Source organism: Salvelinus namaycush, chromosome 29, assembly GCF_016432855.1.
Source record: "Salvelinus namaycush isolate Seneca chromosome 29, SaNama_1.0, whole genome shotgun sequence".
NCBI lineage: Eukaryota > Metazoa > Chordata > Actinopteri > Salmoniformes > Salmonidae > Salvelinus > Salvelinus namaycush.
In genome coordinates this window covers 15,398,569-15,416,665 of record NC_052335.1, presented here as the reverse complement: position 1 = coordinate 15,416,665, position 18,097 = coordinate 15,398,569, and the positions used below count along the sequence as shown (strand labels likewise).

At 42.6% G+C, this 18,097-nt stretch overlaps 1 protein-coding gene across 1 annotated transcript in view; it reads left to right on the top strand.

Moving 5' to 3' along the window:
* The window catches only part of LOC120023967 (clathrin coat assembly protein AP180-like), a 32,396-nt gene that overhangs the window by 12,828 nt on the left and 1,471 nt on the right, over window positions 1-18,097 (top strand). Inside the window, exons 4-18 of the mRNA XM_038968066.1 lie at window positions 3,645-3,747; window positions 4,011-4,104; window positions 4,434-4,545; window positions 4,769-4,875; window positions 5,043-5,084; window positions 5,648-5,709; window positions 7,306-7,318; window positions 7,414-7,508; window positions 7,675-7,751; window positions 8,284-8,454; window positions 9,416-9,508; window positions 10,228-10,401; window positions 10,715-10,789; window positions 11,036-11,116; window positions 15,641-15,837. Coding sequence (XP_038823994.1) covers window positions 3,645-3,747; window positions 4,011-4,104; window positions 4,434-4,545; window positions 4,769-4,875; window positions 5,043-5,084; window positions 5,648-5,709; window positions 7,306-7,318; window positions 7,414-7,508; window positions 7,675-7,751; window positions 8,284-8,454; window positions 9,416-9,508; window positions 10,228-10,401; window positions 10,715-10,789; window positions 11,036-11,116; window positions 15,641-15,837 — 1,496 coding nt within the window. The remainder of the gene's footprint in view (window positions 1-3,644; window positions 3,748-4,010; window positions 4,105-4,433; window positions 4,546-4,768; window positions 4,876-5,042; window positions 5,085-5,647; window positions 5,710-7,305; window positions 7,319-7,413; window positions 7,509-7,674; window positions 7,752-8,283; window positions 8,455-9,415; window positions 9,509-10,227; window positions 10,402-10,714; window positions 10,790-11,035; window positions 11,117-15,640; window positions 15,838-18,097) is intronic.

Genomic DNA, 18,097 nt, shown 5'->3' with positions numbered 1-18,097 from the left:
GGAAAAACTCCCTTGAAAGGCCGGAACCTAGGAAGAAACCTAGAACCAGGCTATGAAGGGTGGCCAGTCCTCTTCTGGCTGTGCCGGGTGGAGATTATAACGGAACATGGCCAAGATGTTCAAATGTTCATAGATAACCAGCTGGTTCAAATAATAATAATAATAATAATAATAATCATTGTGGTTGTAGAGAGTGCAACAGGTCAGCACTTCAGGAGTAAATGTCAGTTGGCTCAGGTCAGTATCTCTCGCTCCTGCTGTCTCTAGAGAGTTGAAAACAGCAGGTCTGGGATAAGGTAGCACGTCCGGTGAACAGGTCAGGGTTCCATAGCCGCAGGCAGAACAGTTGAAACTGGAGCAGCAGCACGACCAGGTGGACTGGGGACAGGAGAAATACTTCAGATATAACAGACTGACCCTAGCCCCCCGACACAAATTATTGCAGCATAAATACTGGAGGCTGAGACAGGAGGGGTCGGGAGACACTGTGGCCCTGTCCGAAGATACCCCCAGACAGGGCCAAACAGACAGGATATAACCCCACCCACTTTGCCATCCCCACGGCACGAACCCGGACAGGAAGATAACATCAGTGACTCAACCCACTCAAGTGACGCACCCCTCCTAGGGACGGCATGGAAGAGCACCAGTAAGCCAGTGACTCAGCCCCTGTAATAGGGTTTGAGGCAGAGAATCCCAGTGGAGAGAGGGGAACCGGCCAGGCAAAGACAGCAAGGGCGGTTCGTATCTCCAGTGCCTTTCCGTTCACCTTCACACTCCTGGGCCAGACAACACTCAATCATAGGACCTACTGAAGAGATGAGTCTTCAGTAAAGACTTAAAGGTTGAGACCGAGTCTGCGTCTCTCACATGGATAGGCAGACCATTCCATGAAAATTGATCTCCATAGGAGGAAGCCCTGCCTCCAGCTGTTTGGTTAGAAATTCTAGGGACAATAAGGAGGCCTGCGTCTTGTGACAGTAGCATACGTGTAGGTATCTACCGCAAGACCAAATCGTAAAGATAGCTAGGAGCAAGCCTATGTAATGCTTTGTAGGTTAGCAGTAACACCTTGAAATCAGCCCTTGCCTTAACAGGAAGCCAGTGTAGAGAGGCTAGCACTGGAGGAATATGATAAAAATGTTTGGTTCTAGTCGAGATTCTAGCAGCCGTGTTTAGCACTAACTGAAGTTTATTTAGTGCTTTATCCGGGTAGCCGGAAAGTAGAGCATTGCAGTAGTCTAACCTAGAATTGACAAAAGCAAGGATACATTTTTCTGCATCATTTTTGGACAGAAAGTTTCTGATTTTTGCAATGTTACGTAGATGGAAAAAAGCTGTCCTTGAAGCAGTCTTGGTATGTTCGTCAAAAGAGAGATCAGGGTCCAGAGTAACGCCGAGGTCCTTCAGTTTTATTTGAGACGACTGCACAACCATTACGATTAATTGTCAGATTCAACACAAGATCTTTGTTTCTTGGGACCTAGAACTAGCATCTCTGTTTTTTCCGAGTTTAAAAGTAGAACATTTTCCGCCATCCACTTCCTTATGTCTGAAACACAGGCTTCCAGGGAGGGCAATTTTGGGGTTTCACCATGTTTCATCAAAATGTACAGCTGTGTGTCGTCCACATAGCAGTGAAAGTTAACACGTTTCCAAATGACATTACCAAGAGGTAAAATACATAGTGAAAACAATAGTGGTCCTAAAACGGAGCGTTGAGGAACACCGGAATTTACAGTTGATTTGTCAGAGGACAAACCATCTACAGAGACAAACTGATATCTTTCTGACAGATAAGATCTAAGCCAGGCCAGAACTTGTCGGTGTAGACCAATTTGGGTTTCCAATCTCTCCAAAAGACTGTGGTGGCCAATGGTATCAAAAGCAGTACTAAAGTGTAGGAGCACGAGGACAGATGCAGAGCCTCGGTCTGACACCATTAAAAGGTCATTTACCAACTTCACAAGTGCAGTCTCAGTGCTATGATGGGGTCTAACACCAGACTGAAGCATTTCATATACATTGTCTGTCTTCAGAAAGGCAGTGAGTTGCTGCGCAACAGCTTTTTCATTTTGTTTTGAGAGGAATGGAAGTTTCGGGTACAGGCCAATTTAAAAAATATATATATTTTCTGGGTCAAGGTTTGGCTTTTTCAAGAGAGGCTTTATTACTGACACTTTTAGTGAGTTTGGTACACATCCGGTGGATAAAGAGACGTTTATTATGTTCAATATAGGAGGGTCAAGCACAGGAAGCAGCTCTTTCAGTAGTTTAGTTGGAATAGGATCCAGTATGCAGCTTGAAGGTTTAGAGGCCATGACTATTTTCATCAATGTGTCAAGAGATATAGTATTAAAAAACTTGAGTGTCTCCCTTGATCCTAGGTCCAGGAAGTGTTGTGCAGATTCAGGACAACTGAGCTTTGGAGGAATACGCAGATTTAAAGAGGAGTCCGTAATTTGCTTTCTAATGATCATGATCTTTTCCTCAAAGAAGTTCATGAATTTATCACTGCTGAAGTGAAAGTCGTTGTCTCTTGGGGAATGCTGCTTTTTAGTTAGCTTTGCGACAGTATCAATTTTTTTTTTAGTATTGTTCTTATTTTCCTCAATTAAGTTGGAAAAATAGGATGATCGAGCAGCAGTGAGGGCTCTTCGATACTGCACGGTACTGTCTAGCCAAGCTAGTCGGAAGACTTCCAGTGTGGTGTAGCGCCATTTACATTCCAATTTTCTGGAAGCTTGCTTCAGAGCTCGGGTATTTTCTGTATACCAGGGAGCTAGTTTCTTATGACAAATGTTTTTTGTTTTTAGGGGTGCGACTGCATCCAGGGTATTATACAAGGTTAAATTAAGTTCCTCAGTTAGGTGGTTAAGTGATTTTTTATTCTGACGTCCTTGGGTAGGTGGAGGGAGTCTGGAAGGGCATCTAGGAATCTTTGGGTTGTCCGAGAATTTATAGCACGGCTTTTGATGATCCTTGGTTGGGGTCTGAACAGATTATTTGTTGCGATTGCAAACGTAATAAAATGGTGGTCTGATAGTCCAGGATTATGGGGAAAAACATTAAGAACCACAACAAGATCACCCTGTTGCAGGAGAACTTTCCTGCAATGCTGGACATTTCAAACTTGTAGTGTATTTGAGGTTTAAAAAGGCTTCTGAAGTTTTTAATTTCCACTTTGAAATTTCATACATTTTCGTAAGGGAAAATCAGGTATCAACCCCTACCAAAATGTCCATTAATTATAGTCCACATAATAATTCACATTTCCTGTTGCTGTATGATTATTTTCCTCTGTAGCAAACTGGCTCAAATGGAGATCCTACATCTGTACACACATCCATGCACTCTTGCACGCACATTCACACGCACACTAAACTGCTTCCTGCCTCTGATTGCTATTTCCTGCGCTTGTCACCAGTGTCTTGCCCTGGTCTCATTATAGATCCCCTGTCTCATCGTACTGTCTCTCATCCTAACGTAAACAAGAAAAAGAGCTACTGCAACCCTCCCCTTCAATCCCCTTCAAAACTCCTCTACAATCAGATACACGACTTGCAAAACTGAATGGCCTTTACATTTCATCAGGAGCTTTACCTTTGGTGTGACATGAATGTGGTGCTCTCTTCTTTCTCTAGGCTATGACATGTCTACGTTCATCAGACGTTACGGCCGCTACCTCAATGAGAGGGCCTTTGCCTACCGCCAGATGGCTTTCGACTTCACCAAAGTCAAGAAAGGGTCAGTCACTTCCCTGTCTCTCTTCGTCACTGAGGCCCACCTGTCGTTCACCTCGTCACTGAGGCCCACCTCGTACTGTCGTTCACCTCGTCACTGAGGCCCACCTGTCGTTCACCTCGTCACTGAGGCCCACCCCGTACTGTCATTCACCTCGTCACTGAGGCCCACCTCATACTGTCATTCACCTCATCACTGAGGACATTTTGTAATTTACCTCATCCATGAGGCCCTCGTTATGCTTTCCCTGTGTGTTTCCTCCACAGTGCTGAAGGGGTGATGAGGACAATGGCTCCAGACAAGCTGTTAAAAGGCATGCCCGTCCTGCAGACCCAGATCGACACACTGCTGGAGTTTGATGTGAGTTGGACATGCTGTTTATCATTGATCTGTTTACAACTGTCTGTCTGCCTGTCTGTCTGTCTGTCTGTGGGCCTTTGGTCATTTGTGAATTAGCTGACCACTGTACTATGTCAGGTCACAAAGAATACTGTTAACCAACTGTTTATTTTCTTGTGTTACATTTTCTCTCTCTCTCAATAGCAATGATGCTATTTGTTCTATTGACCCTGACATTTCTGTGGGGGTGAACAATGTTTTAGTACAGCAGAATATTGCTGGAGTTTAATGCATCTTCTGTTGAACTACATAAATGAAACGCTTTTGAAAGGTCTCTCTTTCTCTCCCAGGTCCACCCCAAGGAGCTGAATAACCCTATCATCAACGCAGCGTTCCTGCTGCTCTTCAAGGATCTGGTCAAGCTGTTTGCCTCCTACAACGATGGGGTCATTAATCTATTAGGTGAGCTAGACATGTCATAGTGTGCATCCCAAATGGCACCGTATTTCCTTTATAGTGCACTACTTTTGACCAGAGACCTATGGGCCCTGGTCAAAAGTAGTGTACTATTAAGGGAAAGGGGTGCCATTTGGGAAGCAGACCAATTAAAAGATAAGTTACTTCCTTTCACCGTGTAGCGATTTAGAAGATGCTCTTATTCTTAACAACTGTTAAATGTCTGTAGAGAAATACTTTAAGATGAAGAAGAGCGACTGCAAGGAGGCCTTGGAGATCTACAAGAGGTTCCTGACCAGGGTCACCAAGATCGGAGAGTTCATGAAGCTCGCTGAGGTAAAGGAAACTTCTTAACGGATTAGGCTGTATTCTAACTAACTTATATCCAAGTGAAACTCACACAGAGCTTGCTCACATACAGTGTCTGTCTCTATTTTGAACGTAAGGTTATGATGCACGGATATGATTGTGAAGTTGTCTCTTGTGTGTGTTTTGTTCCACAGACAGTCGGTGTCGAAAAAAATGACATTCCAGACATCAACTATGTAAGTCACTGGTCTTTGTGCTTTCTCTCTGGAAGGATAATGGCATAGTTGTAACACACACACACACACACATCCATCCTAATCTCCCCCCTGCGATCCCAGTGTCTGCACCCTCGAGTGGTGACGAACCTCATAGACTCAGACGATGAGGACTGTCCCTTTAAGCCTATCGAGGACCCGGTAACCATAGAGACATGGAGTGGCTTGGCAGAGTGCCTGTTTGGGAGGATGGGGTTTTGGCATGGGATAATTCTACAGACTGACACTTCTGACTGCAGTGCATTTCTGTGTGTTTATTTGCATGTGTGTGTGCTTCCGTGCACAAACGACTGAAGAGTTTAAGTAAAATGTTCCTTAACACTTCATTCTACAGGCCGTTGAGTTTATAGAAAAGTGGGGTAGTGGGATGAGTTAAAAATTAAGGGCCTGGAGTGGTGCTGCCATAGAAATAGAATTGGGTGCTGTGTTATTTGAAGTGTTGGCATGCAGATGAGTAAGGAAGTCAGTCACATAAACCTGTTGTTTCTGTGTCTCTGATTGGTTCTCTCTTCTCTGACCCTCAGGCTCCCAGTAGCATCCTGGAGTCTCTGGAGACACACATGAACAGCTTGGAGGGGAAGAAGGGGTAAGAGGACCCTCTCTAACCACACCATTTCAAAAAGAGCTAAAATGCGGAAATGGCTCTCTTGGTGTCTGTACACAGAGAAAATCTGAATTGAGAAATGAGAGGGTGAGAAACTAGATAGACTCATAACTTGGGCTCTATTCACCTTATTTAGCCCTGCCCACTTGACCCTGTTCCTGATCGAATGCAGCCTGGTCTCATAGACTAGATGTAACATAGTAAATGTAAATCCGGGACAGTATGATTTATTACGTTTGGTATGTTTATATAAGACAAATGGTTACTTAAGGAAAAAACGAAAGTAGGGTGGTTGGTCAGGGTGGATGGGTGAGCATATAATGCGAACGTTTAGCAGACCAAAGTCTACAAGTTTGAATCTCATGATGGACAACGTTAGCATTTTAGCTAATTAGCAACTTTTCAACTACGTACAACTTTTAAGCTGCTTTGCAACTACTTAGCATGTTAACTAACCATTCCCCAACCCTAACCTTAACCCTTTTAGCTAAACCTTGTAGCTAACCCTTCCCCTAACCTTAACCCTTTAACCTAACTCCTAAACTTAACCTTAACCCCTAGTCTAGCTAACTTTAGCCACCTAGCTAGAATTCGTAACATATCATACGTTTTGCAAATTCAGAACATATAAAACGAATTGTAATTGGTAACATATCTTACAAAATGAGTGATGGACATCCACAAATGAATACATACAATATGAAACTTAACTTATCATACTAAATGGAGTGTCTCGGATTTACTTACAGAAACATACGAAATGCACTGAGATCAGGCTGGTTTTCCTCCTTCCAGCCCATTCATAAATAAGCAAAACTATCGTTAAATATGAATTACATTTGTTAAAACTATGAAATAACGAGCACAGAATTTGAAATATATGATAATTATATGCTGAGGAATATTATTGAAAAAAATGATGCTTGTTTTCACGTAGTAAGAACACTTCATAATATTAGACTGTATATAATGCTCATTATCCATACAGGCTATCCCTTTTCAATCAAAGATCAATTATTGAACTGACAGTGTTGTTAGCCACAGAATATCAATGACAAAATACAGAAACTGTGCCAAAATGTTTTATGTAGATAACATTAGGATATTTGCCATCTGAGAATGCTAATTTGGTAATTTCAGCTTCCAAGTGCTATTACTAGTCTACGTGATAACAAACATTTAAATTTTTCAATCATTTCAGTCAACATAGAATTAACATATCTTTCAAATGTGCACATTATTTATGTGTTTTGAGAAATGTAATCCCTATTTAATGATGGTTCGCTTGTTTGTGAATGGGTGGCAGGCTGAATCCTGTCCCAACACCACAGTTCCCAAGACCGTTTTGTGTTAACTTTTCCTTTAATCCTTCTTCTCTCTTTGTTCCTTTCTGTTCATCATTGGGGATCAAAGTGAAGGGTGAGCAGGAACGATTTCTTTGGGGTTTGACAGATGAGTTTATTGTAAAGTCATGAAAATAAGTTTAAAAGATCATTTAAATGTAGATGACTTCAGCTGTGAAAGGTGATATCTAGCACGGATGAAATTTAAATATGAACTATTCCGTCTCTCTTTCAGGTCTCCAACAAAGGTGAGTTGAAGATTACAAATGATTTTCCCTGCCTTTCTATTTCTGGTTATATGTCGACACATAGATAGTAATAAGGCTCTCCCTCTCTATTCCAGGGGTCCCCCACCAATAACGTGTCCCCGACCTCCACCCCCGCCAAATCTGCAGCCGCCGTGCCCACCCTAGTGCCGCCACCCGAAGAAGCCACTGAGTGAGTGACTACCTCTGCCTACCACAGTTTACCTCGTCACCTCAGGGATTTCCTCAGTTCTGGCATTCAACCATTCTATCTGTTCCATTTATTTGGTAAAACTGTGAATAAGAGTCCATTCTTCCTTCCCCTTCCATTCTCTCTCTATCCCTCTATCTCTCTCTAGTTCTCTGTTTGATCTGGACCCTCTGTCCTCCTCTGGTCCGTCAGCAGGAGCCTCAGCAGCCCCTATGTCCTGGGGAGGTAATGTCCCACATCAAAACTTGATAGTTTAATTCTTAATTAAAACTTACTGGTAGTTCCATTATCTAATTAACATGAATATAATTGAATTTTCCTCCATCACCTTCTCCCATGCTGTTCTGGGGATGCTGCCACAGACCTCCTTGGATCAGGTGAGTGTTATCCCACAGTGCCCCTGGCTTTAACCTCTCTAGTGTATTAACATTAACAGAGCGTGTCATCTCTAAATCTCCCAATGTGTTTCATAGTGTTGCTCTAGTCTCAATAGTCTATTTCTCTCTCTTTGTTTCTCTCTGCTCTCTATCCCTCCCTCCCATCCCCTGGTTGGGTTCATTCGGGGGCTTTAATTCTGGGGTTGATTTTGTTTTTCGGTTGTTTCTTTAAAATTGGGTTGATTTGATACCTTCATTTGGTTCTAACGGGGCCTTTCTGGTTGCTTTGGTTCCTATGGGGTATTTTGGGGGATGATTTCTGGGGGTTGTTTTGGTACCTTGTTTTGGGTTTGGTTGGTACACCACGTGGGTACCTGCAGAAATGGGCGAGTCCATGCTTCCTGACCCCACCCTCGCTGTAGACACCGCTCCCTCTCCCGCGGGGGTAACGCCCACCCCTGTAGCCGCAGAGCCAGGAGTCACTCTGGCTCCTCCCCCTAGTGCGGCCGCCACCACCTCCCCCGGTGCGACGAATATGGATCTGCTGGGAGGTCAGTGGGCTTCTGGAGGATTCCCAACCACAGAATCTCTGCTGGACAGCTCAACCCCAACCAACCCTCCACATGCACACACAGGAGATACAGTGTAGTGTTCTCTACATGCATGTACACACACGAATGCATATGTTTAGTCTCTGCATGTACATACACACAGTGACCCAGATACCCCAAAACAGACACATCCATTTGGGAAGAACATGGCAAGCAACACACATACTGGTATGCATTTTGTACATCTTATGCTCATTGACACAGATCTACACACAGAGACAAGCATGCTCACACTTGTAGACCCACTCAGACATGCTACCCATACATTTTCACATGCTTCATTTTGTTTGATAGTCCGACAGCTTTTCCTTAACTTCAGAGAAAAGCCAATCTATCAAACAGAGTCATGTTCTTTATTGCCGCCTAAAAGACACATTGCTTTGCTTCTGGTTTCATTCTGTGACCTGCTTGTCCAGTTATGTAGTGCAACAGACCTAGTTACCGCTTTCTAGTTTAGTTGTAGCTAAAGCCCGGCTTCCATAGGCCTTGCTGTGCCTCCTGTCTGTATTCTCATTTATCCTTCACCGGTCAATCATTCATGCCACAAAGTAAATGTTTTGTAACTAATCTAAACTGAATTTATTACAGTAATCAAAAGATGGCTCAGTTAAATAGTATCTCTGCAATATATCTCTCTGCAATAAAATAAGTATATTACATATCTTATGCCTGACATTACATTACAAGTATTTAATATAGGTACAGTATATTAAGTAAATGAAATACCTAACAAAGTAAAAGTAGTATTTCTAAACTCTGCTGAGGCACAGACCATCTTTTAGTTGGCTTCTTCCTGTTCTGACTTACTCTCTTTCTTGTCTGTCTTGTTTCTTTTCTCTGTTCTCTCCGTATCTCTCGCTGTACCTCGCTCTCTGTCGTCTGTGTGTGTGTTGGGTATCAGATGCGTTTTCCACCCCTGCTCCCGCCTCTGATGCCGCTGCCGAGGGCGGGGCCCCGGCCTCCACGCCAACCCCAGCTGCCGACGCCGCAGCCGGTGGGTTACAGGACGTGTGTCTGCCTGTGTAAATGGCTGTGTGTGTGTTTGGCTGTATTCGAGTGCTCGGTGCATCCATGCTTATGTGTTTTTGTATGGAGAGTGTGTTCCAACAGTTGATCCCTTTGCTGTGAGTGGGTGTAGCTAGTTTCCCTAGAAAGGTGCTGCTGTTGGTTGTTTCTGGGCATGGCTGTTGCTGTTACTATGGAGATTGTTGCTGAGGTTGATTTTAGGACAGTGGTTAACCACCATGATAGATACCACCTGGGGTTTCCTTTCACTCTGTAAATCCCAAAATGCATCTACAAGCTCTGTGGTTACACTCTGTAAATCTGGTCTAGTATGGGTATTTCAGAGAGTATAATGAGAGAGTGTGAATACTACTAATACTGCTTTCTCCAATATGTTTCCCTCTTTTCACAAATCGTGTTCTTTTCTTAGCATTTTTCATCAGACATGCTTATTTTCCAGATTCTCTTGATCATACGATACTTCATAGTGTTTTACATGTACTGTATGTTTATGAAGAATATGGAGCGGTGAATTCCCTAACTCAGCTCGTATCTTCAGAATTTCAGCCGAATGCACCTATTCCTCCTCCCTATTTCACAGAATATAGCTCTTGCCATACCTCTAGGTTTATTTCACACTGTGTTATGGTGGTTGTGTAATATCTCCATCCCCCTTGTCATCCCCTCCCTGGTTCTTTCCTCCCAAAGACCCCTTTGCCCCCACTGGTAGCAGCTCAAATGCAGTAGGCCCAGGGCTGGACCTGTTTGCCATGATGCCAATGGAGAACAACTGCTTTAACTCAGTGGCGCCCCCTCCTGCCCCCTCATCCACCATCGCAGCACCCATCCCCCCCGCCACCCCATCGATAGACCTCTTCAGTGGTAAATGTTTACACGTGTGTGGTACTTTTTTAACCTTTTCTTTTCTTCTCTTTTGTCCTTGTCCTCTACTCTGCATCTGTGTCCTGTCCTCTCCTGCATTTTACCCGTCAACTGCATTGTTCCTTTCTCTTTGTGAGGCTAACTTGCACATATCACGCTTCCTCTGCTTCCTTTCAGCTTGGATGCATTCTCCCCAGCTGCCTCTCTGCTCCTGCATTGGCTTTCAATCACAATTGTTAATCTAATGAGTCATTGTTTGTAGTCTGCTGTTCTCATTTAAATTGTGTTTGTGTGTTGTGTACTTGTCCTGTAGCTATGTTTGATTCAATGCCAGATCCAAGCTTCACCAAAGCAGACCCTGCCCCCAGTGTTGACATGTTTGGAGCAGGTACCCAAACTCACGCCATCTGCCTTCTTTCTCAGCATGTGTTTGGAGTGCTGTTTTTTATATGTACATTTGTGCATTATTGTAATTCAAGGATACTTATTGTATTTTGTTGTTTGTGTGAGTTTGTTTAGTTGGTATGGGTTTGTTTGATTGTGTGATGTACGTGTGAGTGTGAATTATACTGTGACATTTGCACATAATTCACACACTGTGTGTTCTACCCCTCCTCTACCCCTCCCCTTATAGCAGATGCATTCTCCTCCCCTGCCCCCTTCCTCTCCTCAGACCCCCCAACGGACAAGGGGGCGATCATGGACATGTTTGGGGGTGGGTAAATGTACACCCTCCCCCCACCTCTCACTATCCCCCTTGCTGCTGGTCGACGGTCTTCAAATGAGTGGCCTTTTGTAAAAATCTTTCTAAGCAGGAAAGCCCTAACTTTAACTGATTATTTGATTGATTATTTTCATGTCATTCACCTTCATCAGCATTTCTCGTTCCGTTTCTCTGTATGTTTTTGGTGACCCATAAAGTTGTTACTGTAGTTAAGGCGTTAGCTGTGGTATTCAGGATGGACTCTGACTTTTCAACGTCCTCTACAGAATTTTGAGTTTGTATCACTTAGTAGATGTAGACTTGTCACAGCATATTGGGATCAAAGGAGTTTCTATTGGTGTGTTTGAGACTATTGGTGTGTACGTGTGTTTACCTGTGTATGTCTACTGTCCTATCTGACAATGATAACGCTGTTCTATCTGTTTGGCGTTCCTAGTGTGGAGCCGATGGCTGACTTCTTAACTCTTCTCTGCCCTCATGCTGCACTGTTAATGGCTTGGCCCACCTTGGCCTGGTATGGTTTGGTTTGACCCATTAGACTCCACCGGTGGAGAAACCCAACCTGCTGCAGCTGCCTCTGGTGCTGAGCTGATGGCAGGTAATGTACCTACCGATGCACGACACACCCACGAGGCATGACACAAACAACAGGCATGAACATTCACATTGTATGCAAGACATATAACAGTAAATACACCACATATAGGGTTACAAAGGTAGGGTGTATTACTGGAAACTTTCTAAATTTACCAGTAAACGACCAGAATCTTTGGTTACTTTGAAGGTTTATTTGGATTTCTATCAGATGACATCTAGTGGCCTTTTTGGGTACTTCAGATATATAATATCATATAATATCATGTAATATAATCTTATTCATATGTATATTAGATATAGATTAGGTTATTCGATTATTAATAATTGTGAATAATAATGATAATAAATATAGTAATTCTATATCATTATTTATTTATATATATATATATATATATATATATAATGTATATATATATTACAACACACACACACATGGAATCATGTAGTAACCAAAAATAGTGTTAAACAAAACAAAATATATTTTCGATTCTTCAAATTAGCCACCCTTTGATGACAGCTTTGCACACTCTTAGGATTCTCTCAACCAGCTTCATGAGGTAGTCACCTGGAATGCATTTCAATTGACAGGTGTGCCTTGTTAAAAGTTAATTTGTGGAATTTCTTTCCTTCTTAATGCATTTGAGCCAATCAGTTATGTTGTGACAAGGTAGGGGTGGTATACAGAAGATAGCCCTATTTGGTAAAAGATCAAGTCCATATTATGGCATGAACAGCTGAAATAAGCAAAGAGTAACAACAGTCCATCATTACTTTAAGACATGAAGGTCAGTCAATACAGAAAATGTCAAGAACTTTGAAAGTTTCTTCAAGTGCAGTCACAAAAACCATTAAGCGCTATGATGAAACCGGATCTCATGAGGACCTCCACAGGAAAGGAAGACCCAGAGTTACCTCTGCTGTAGAGAATAAGTTCATTAGAGTTACCAGCCTCAGAAATTGCAGCCCAAATAAATGTTTCAGAGTTCAAGTAACAGACACATCTCAACATCAACTGTTCAGAGGAAACTGCGTGAATCAGGCCTTCATGTTCGAGTTGCTGCAAGGAAACCAATAAAAAGAAAAGACTTGCTTGGGTCACGAGCAACAGACACGGTGGAAATCTGTCCTTTGGTCTGATGAGTCCAAATTTGAGATTTTTGGTTCCAACCGCCGTGTCTTTGTGAGACGCAGAGTAGGTGAAAGGATGATCTCCACATGTGTGGTTCCCACCGTGAAGCATAGAGGAGGTGGTGTGGGGGTGCTGGTGACACTGTCAGTGATTTATTTAAAATTCAAGGCACACTTAACTAGCATGGCTACCACAGCATTCTGCAGCGATACGCAATCCCATCTGGTCTACGCGTAGTGGGACTATCATTTGTTTTTCAACAGAACAATGACCCAAAACACACCTCCAGGCTGCGTTGTTTGTACAGATGAACCTGGTACCTTCAGGCGTTTGGAAATTGCTCCCAAGGATGAACCAGACTTGTGGAGGTCTACAACTTTTTTTCTGAGGTCTTGGCTGATTTCTTTTGATTTCCCATGATGTCAAGCAAAAGAGGCACTGAGTTTGAAGGTAGGCCTTGAAATAGATCCACAGGTACACCTCCAATTGACTCAAATTATGTCAATTAGCCTATCAGAAGCTTCTAAAGCCATGACATCATTCCTGGAATTTTCCAAGCTGTTTAAAGGCACAGTCAACTTAGTGTATGTAAGCTTCTGACCCACTAGAATTGTGATACAGTGAATTATAAGTGAAATAATCTGTCTGTAAACAATTGTTGAAAAAATTACTTGTGTCATGCACGAAGTAGATGTCCTAACCGACTTGCCAAAACTATAGTTTGTTAACAAGAAATTTGTGGAGTGGTTGAAAAATGAGTTTTAATGACTCCAACCTAAGTGTATGTAAGCTTCCGACTTCAACTGTACATATGAGATAAGTAATGCGAGATACGTAAACATTATTAAAGTGGCATTATTAAAGTGACTAGTGTTCCATTTATTAAAGTGGCCAACGATATCAAGTCTGTAGGTAGGCATCCGCCTCTCTGTGCTAGTGATGGCTGTTAAACAATCTGATGGCCTTGAGATAGAAGCTGTTTTTCAATCTCTCTGTCCCATTTTTGATGCACCTGTACTGACCTCACCTTCTGGATGGAAGCGGGGTGAACACTGTATCTGGCTTCGGTGGTTATTAATGACCTTGATTATATTTTTTGCCCTCCTGTGACATCGGGTGTTGTAGGTGTCCTGGAGGGCAGGTAAGGGCTATTTTGACCAAGATGGGAGAGTGATGGAGTGCTGCATCAGATGACCTGGCCTCCACAATCACCCAACCTCAACCCAATTGAGTTGGACCACAGAGTGAAGGAAAAGCAGCCAAGAAGTGCTCAGCATATGTGGGAACTCCTTCAAGACCGTTGAAAATGCATTCCTCATGAAGCTGGTTGAGAGAATTCCAAGAGTGTGCGAAGCTGTCATCAAGAGTGTGCAAAGCTGTCATCAAGGCAAAGTGTGGCTAATTTCAAGTATAAAATATATTTTGATTTAACACTTTTTTTGGTTACTACCTGATTCCATGTGTTATTTCATAGTTTTGATGTCTTCACTATTATTCTACAATGTATAACATAGTAAAAATAAAGAAAAACTCTTGAATGAGTAGGTGTGTCCAAACTTTTGACTGGTACTGTATATGAACATGTCTGTCTGAATGAATACATCCTGAGTGTATGTAACTTGTGAACATACCTTGGTTTTATGGCCATTCCACATGCACATGCTGTTGTGTATGGTCATTCTCATTCTAGATTCTTTCCATAGTTGTCTCTCTCTCTGTTGGTGTGTTCATTGGTTGACTTTTTCACATTTTACTGTGGTAACTTTCCCTGTGCTTACCAGGTTTATGGTCAAGGCTGTCACTGCCCTGCATGTTATGTAAATGACGATTTGCAAGTACTACTGCTTAAGCCTTAACTCTCTCTCTCTCCTCCATCTCTCTTTCTCTCGCAACATTTGTCATCTCTCAACTCACTCCATTATTTTTCCCTCCACTACTGTCCTTCTGTCCCTTTCTTCTTACCCTTACATCCTCTCCTTCTCTTTCCCTCCCTCCCTCTGTTCTCTCTCTTTCCCGCTGCACTTTATCTCACTCACTCGCGCGCTCTCTCACACTCTTTGTCCTCTCTCACTTTCTATGTCTCTCTCTTTCTCTCTCGTCCCTCTATTGCTCCTCTCTCTCTCCATCTGGCTCTGGGGCTGGCTCATTGCTTGCTTCCTGCTCTCTGATTGGGTGAGTGTTCTGGCTCATTGATGTGCTGTTTCCCACAGTGCATTGCTGCATTGCAGTAAGAGAGCAACTGCTGCTGTTCTTTTCCCTCTGCTCTGACAGATGCCTAATAAATAGGGTGTGTGAGATGCTCACAGCACAATGCCCATTTAGCTTGGTACTGCCTCCTCCCTCTAGAGTAGTGGCTGCATCCTTACTGTCACCAAGATACAAAGGATGATGCCCCATCTCAAACAAGCTAGCTAATAGGATAGTAATACTATTTAGTAGAGTTGAGTAGACAGCATATTTATGCTGTTGATTTATATTACATGGAGAGTATCACTTTAACTGTGTGTGAGTGTGTGTGTTGAGGCACAGTATAAGCCCTCAGTCATACTGAGTATCAGTATGAGGACTTGCCTCTTGTTAACATTCCAATGTTGTGCTCCTCTCTGATCACTGTTGTCATGGAGACCCTCTCGATGGGTTGTCATGGTAATCCCACTCGTAAGGAGGACCCCTCTGTTATGATCAGAGAGGATTATTGTGGCTGTTTCTCACCTCTCTCTCTCTCTCTCCCTCCCTCTCCCCCCTCCACTCCATTCCTATCTCTCCCCCCTCCTATGTGTCTCCTGTAGCGTTTGATGGTCTAGGGGATGTGTTGATGCCTGCTATGACGCCCCAGACTGGGGCCGCCTCATCTCCAGTTAAACATATGGGAGGGGACCTAGACGCCACCATGGCTAGCATGGCTAGCAGTAAGTCTCTGAACAGAGTCTCTGAGCAGACACAGGACAGGGATTCTCAATTTGGCCTGAATAATTTCAGCATCATGGTGCTGTCCATCTATGCATAGACATGTTCCTATAACCAATCTCACCTTATTGTAATGTTACTTACACTCAGTGGACCATTTATTAGGTACACCCATCTAGTACTGGGTCAGACCCCCCTTTGCCTCTAGAACAGCCTGAATTATTTGGGGCACCGTTGACACCAGGCAGGATGGGGCCATGGACTCGTGCTGCTGATGCCAAATCCTGACTCTGCCATCAGCATGGCACAACACGAAACCGGGATTCCTCGGACCAGGCAGTGGTCCACTCCTCAATTGTCCAGTGTTGGTGATCGTGTGCCCACTGGAGCCGCTTTGTTTTTAGCTGATCGGGGTGGAACCCTGTGTGGCCGTCTACAGCAATAGCCCATCCGTGACAAGGACCGACGGGTTGTGCGTTCTGAGATGCCGTTCTGCACACCTCAGTTGTACTGCGCCGTTATTTGCCTGTTTGTAACCCACCTGTTAGCTGGCACCGACGATCATAGCAAGCTCAAAGTCGCTTAGGTCACTTGTTTTGCCCAATCTAACGTTCAATTGAAATGTAACTGAATGCTTCGATGGCTGTCTGCCTACTTTATATGGCAAGCCATGGCCACGTGACTCACTGTCTGTAGGAGCAAACCTTTTCCATGAACGGCTACTGAGTGTACATGGTAGTTACATAGCCAGATACAGTAGAGGTACATACTGTTACATAGCCAGATACAGTAGAGGTACATAATGTTACATAGCCAGATACAGTAGAGGTACAATAATGTTACATAGCCAGATACAGAAGAGGTACATAATGTTACATAGCCAGATACAGTAGAGGTACATAATGTTACATAGCCAGATACAGTAAAGGTACATACTGTTACATAGCCAGATACAGTAGAGGTACATAATGTTACATAGCCAGATACAGTAGAGGTACATAATGTTACATAGCCAGATACAGTAAAGGTACATACTGTTACATAGCCAGATACAGTAGAGGTACATAATGTTACATAGCCAGATACAGTAGAGGTACATCATGTTACATAGCCAGATACAGTAAAGGTACATAATGTTACATAGCCAGATACAGTGTAATTACAGTAGAGGTACATAATGTTACATAGCCAGATACAGTGTAATTACAGTAGAGGTACATAATGTTACATAGCCAGATACAGTGTAATTACAGTAGAGGTACATAATGTTACATAGCCAGATACAGTGTAATTACAGTAGAGGTACATAATGTTACATAGCCAGATACAGTGTAATTACAGTAGAGGTACAATAATGTTACATACCCAGATACAGTAAAGGTACATAATGTTACATAGCCAGATACAGTAGAGGTACATAATGTTACATAGCCAGATACAGAAGAGGTACATAATGTTACATAGCCAGATACAGTGTAATTACAGTAGAGGTACATAATGTTACATAGCCAGATACAGTGTAATTACAGTAGAGGTACATAATGTTACATAGCCAGATACAGTGTAATTACAGTAGAGGTACATAATGTTACATAGCCAGATACAGTGTAATTACAGTAGAGGTACAATAATGTTACATACCCAGATACAGTAAAGGTACATAATGTTACATAGCCGGATACAGTAGAGGTACATAATGTTACATAGCCAGATACAGTAGAGGTACATAATGTTACATAGCCAGATACAGAAGAGGTACATAATGTTACATAGCCAGATACAGTGTAATTACAGTAGAGGTACATAATGTTACATACCCAGATACAGTAAAGGTACATAATGTTACATAGCCGGATACAATAGAGGTACATAATGTTACATAGCCAGATACAGTAGAGGTACATAATGTTACATAGCCAGATACAGAAGAGGTACATAATGTTACATAGCCAGATACAGTGTAATTACAGTAGAGGTACATAATGTTACATAGCCAGATACAGTGTAATTACAGTAGAGGTACATAATGTTGCATAGCCAGATACAGTGTAATTACAGTAGAGGTATGAAATGTTACATAGCCAGATACAGTGTAATTACAGTAGAGGTACAATAATATTACATAGTACTTGCAACTGTTATAAGATATTAAATGTACATTATTCTGTCTGACTGGGAAATGTCTTATTTTCTCTCTTTCAGATCTGGGAATGGGGAGCCAAAAAACGTACGTTTTTCCTGTTTTGAGTATGTGTTACTTTGTGTTTCGACATGTAATTTAATGTCATGGATTACAATCACATAGCATTTTCCAAGCGCTCAATGAGCTTTACATTTTA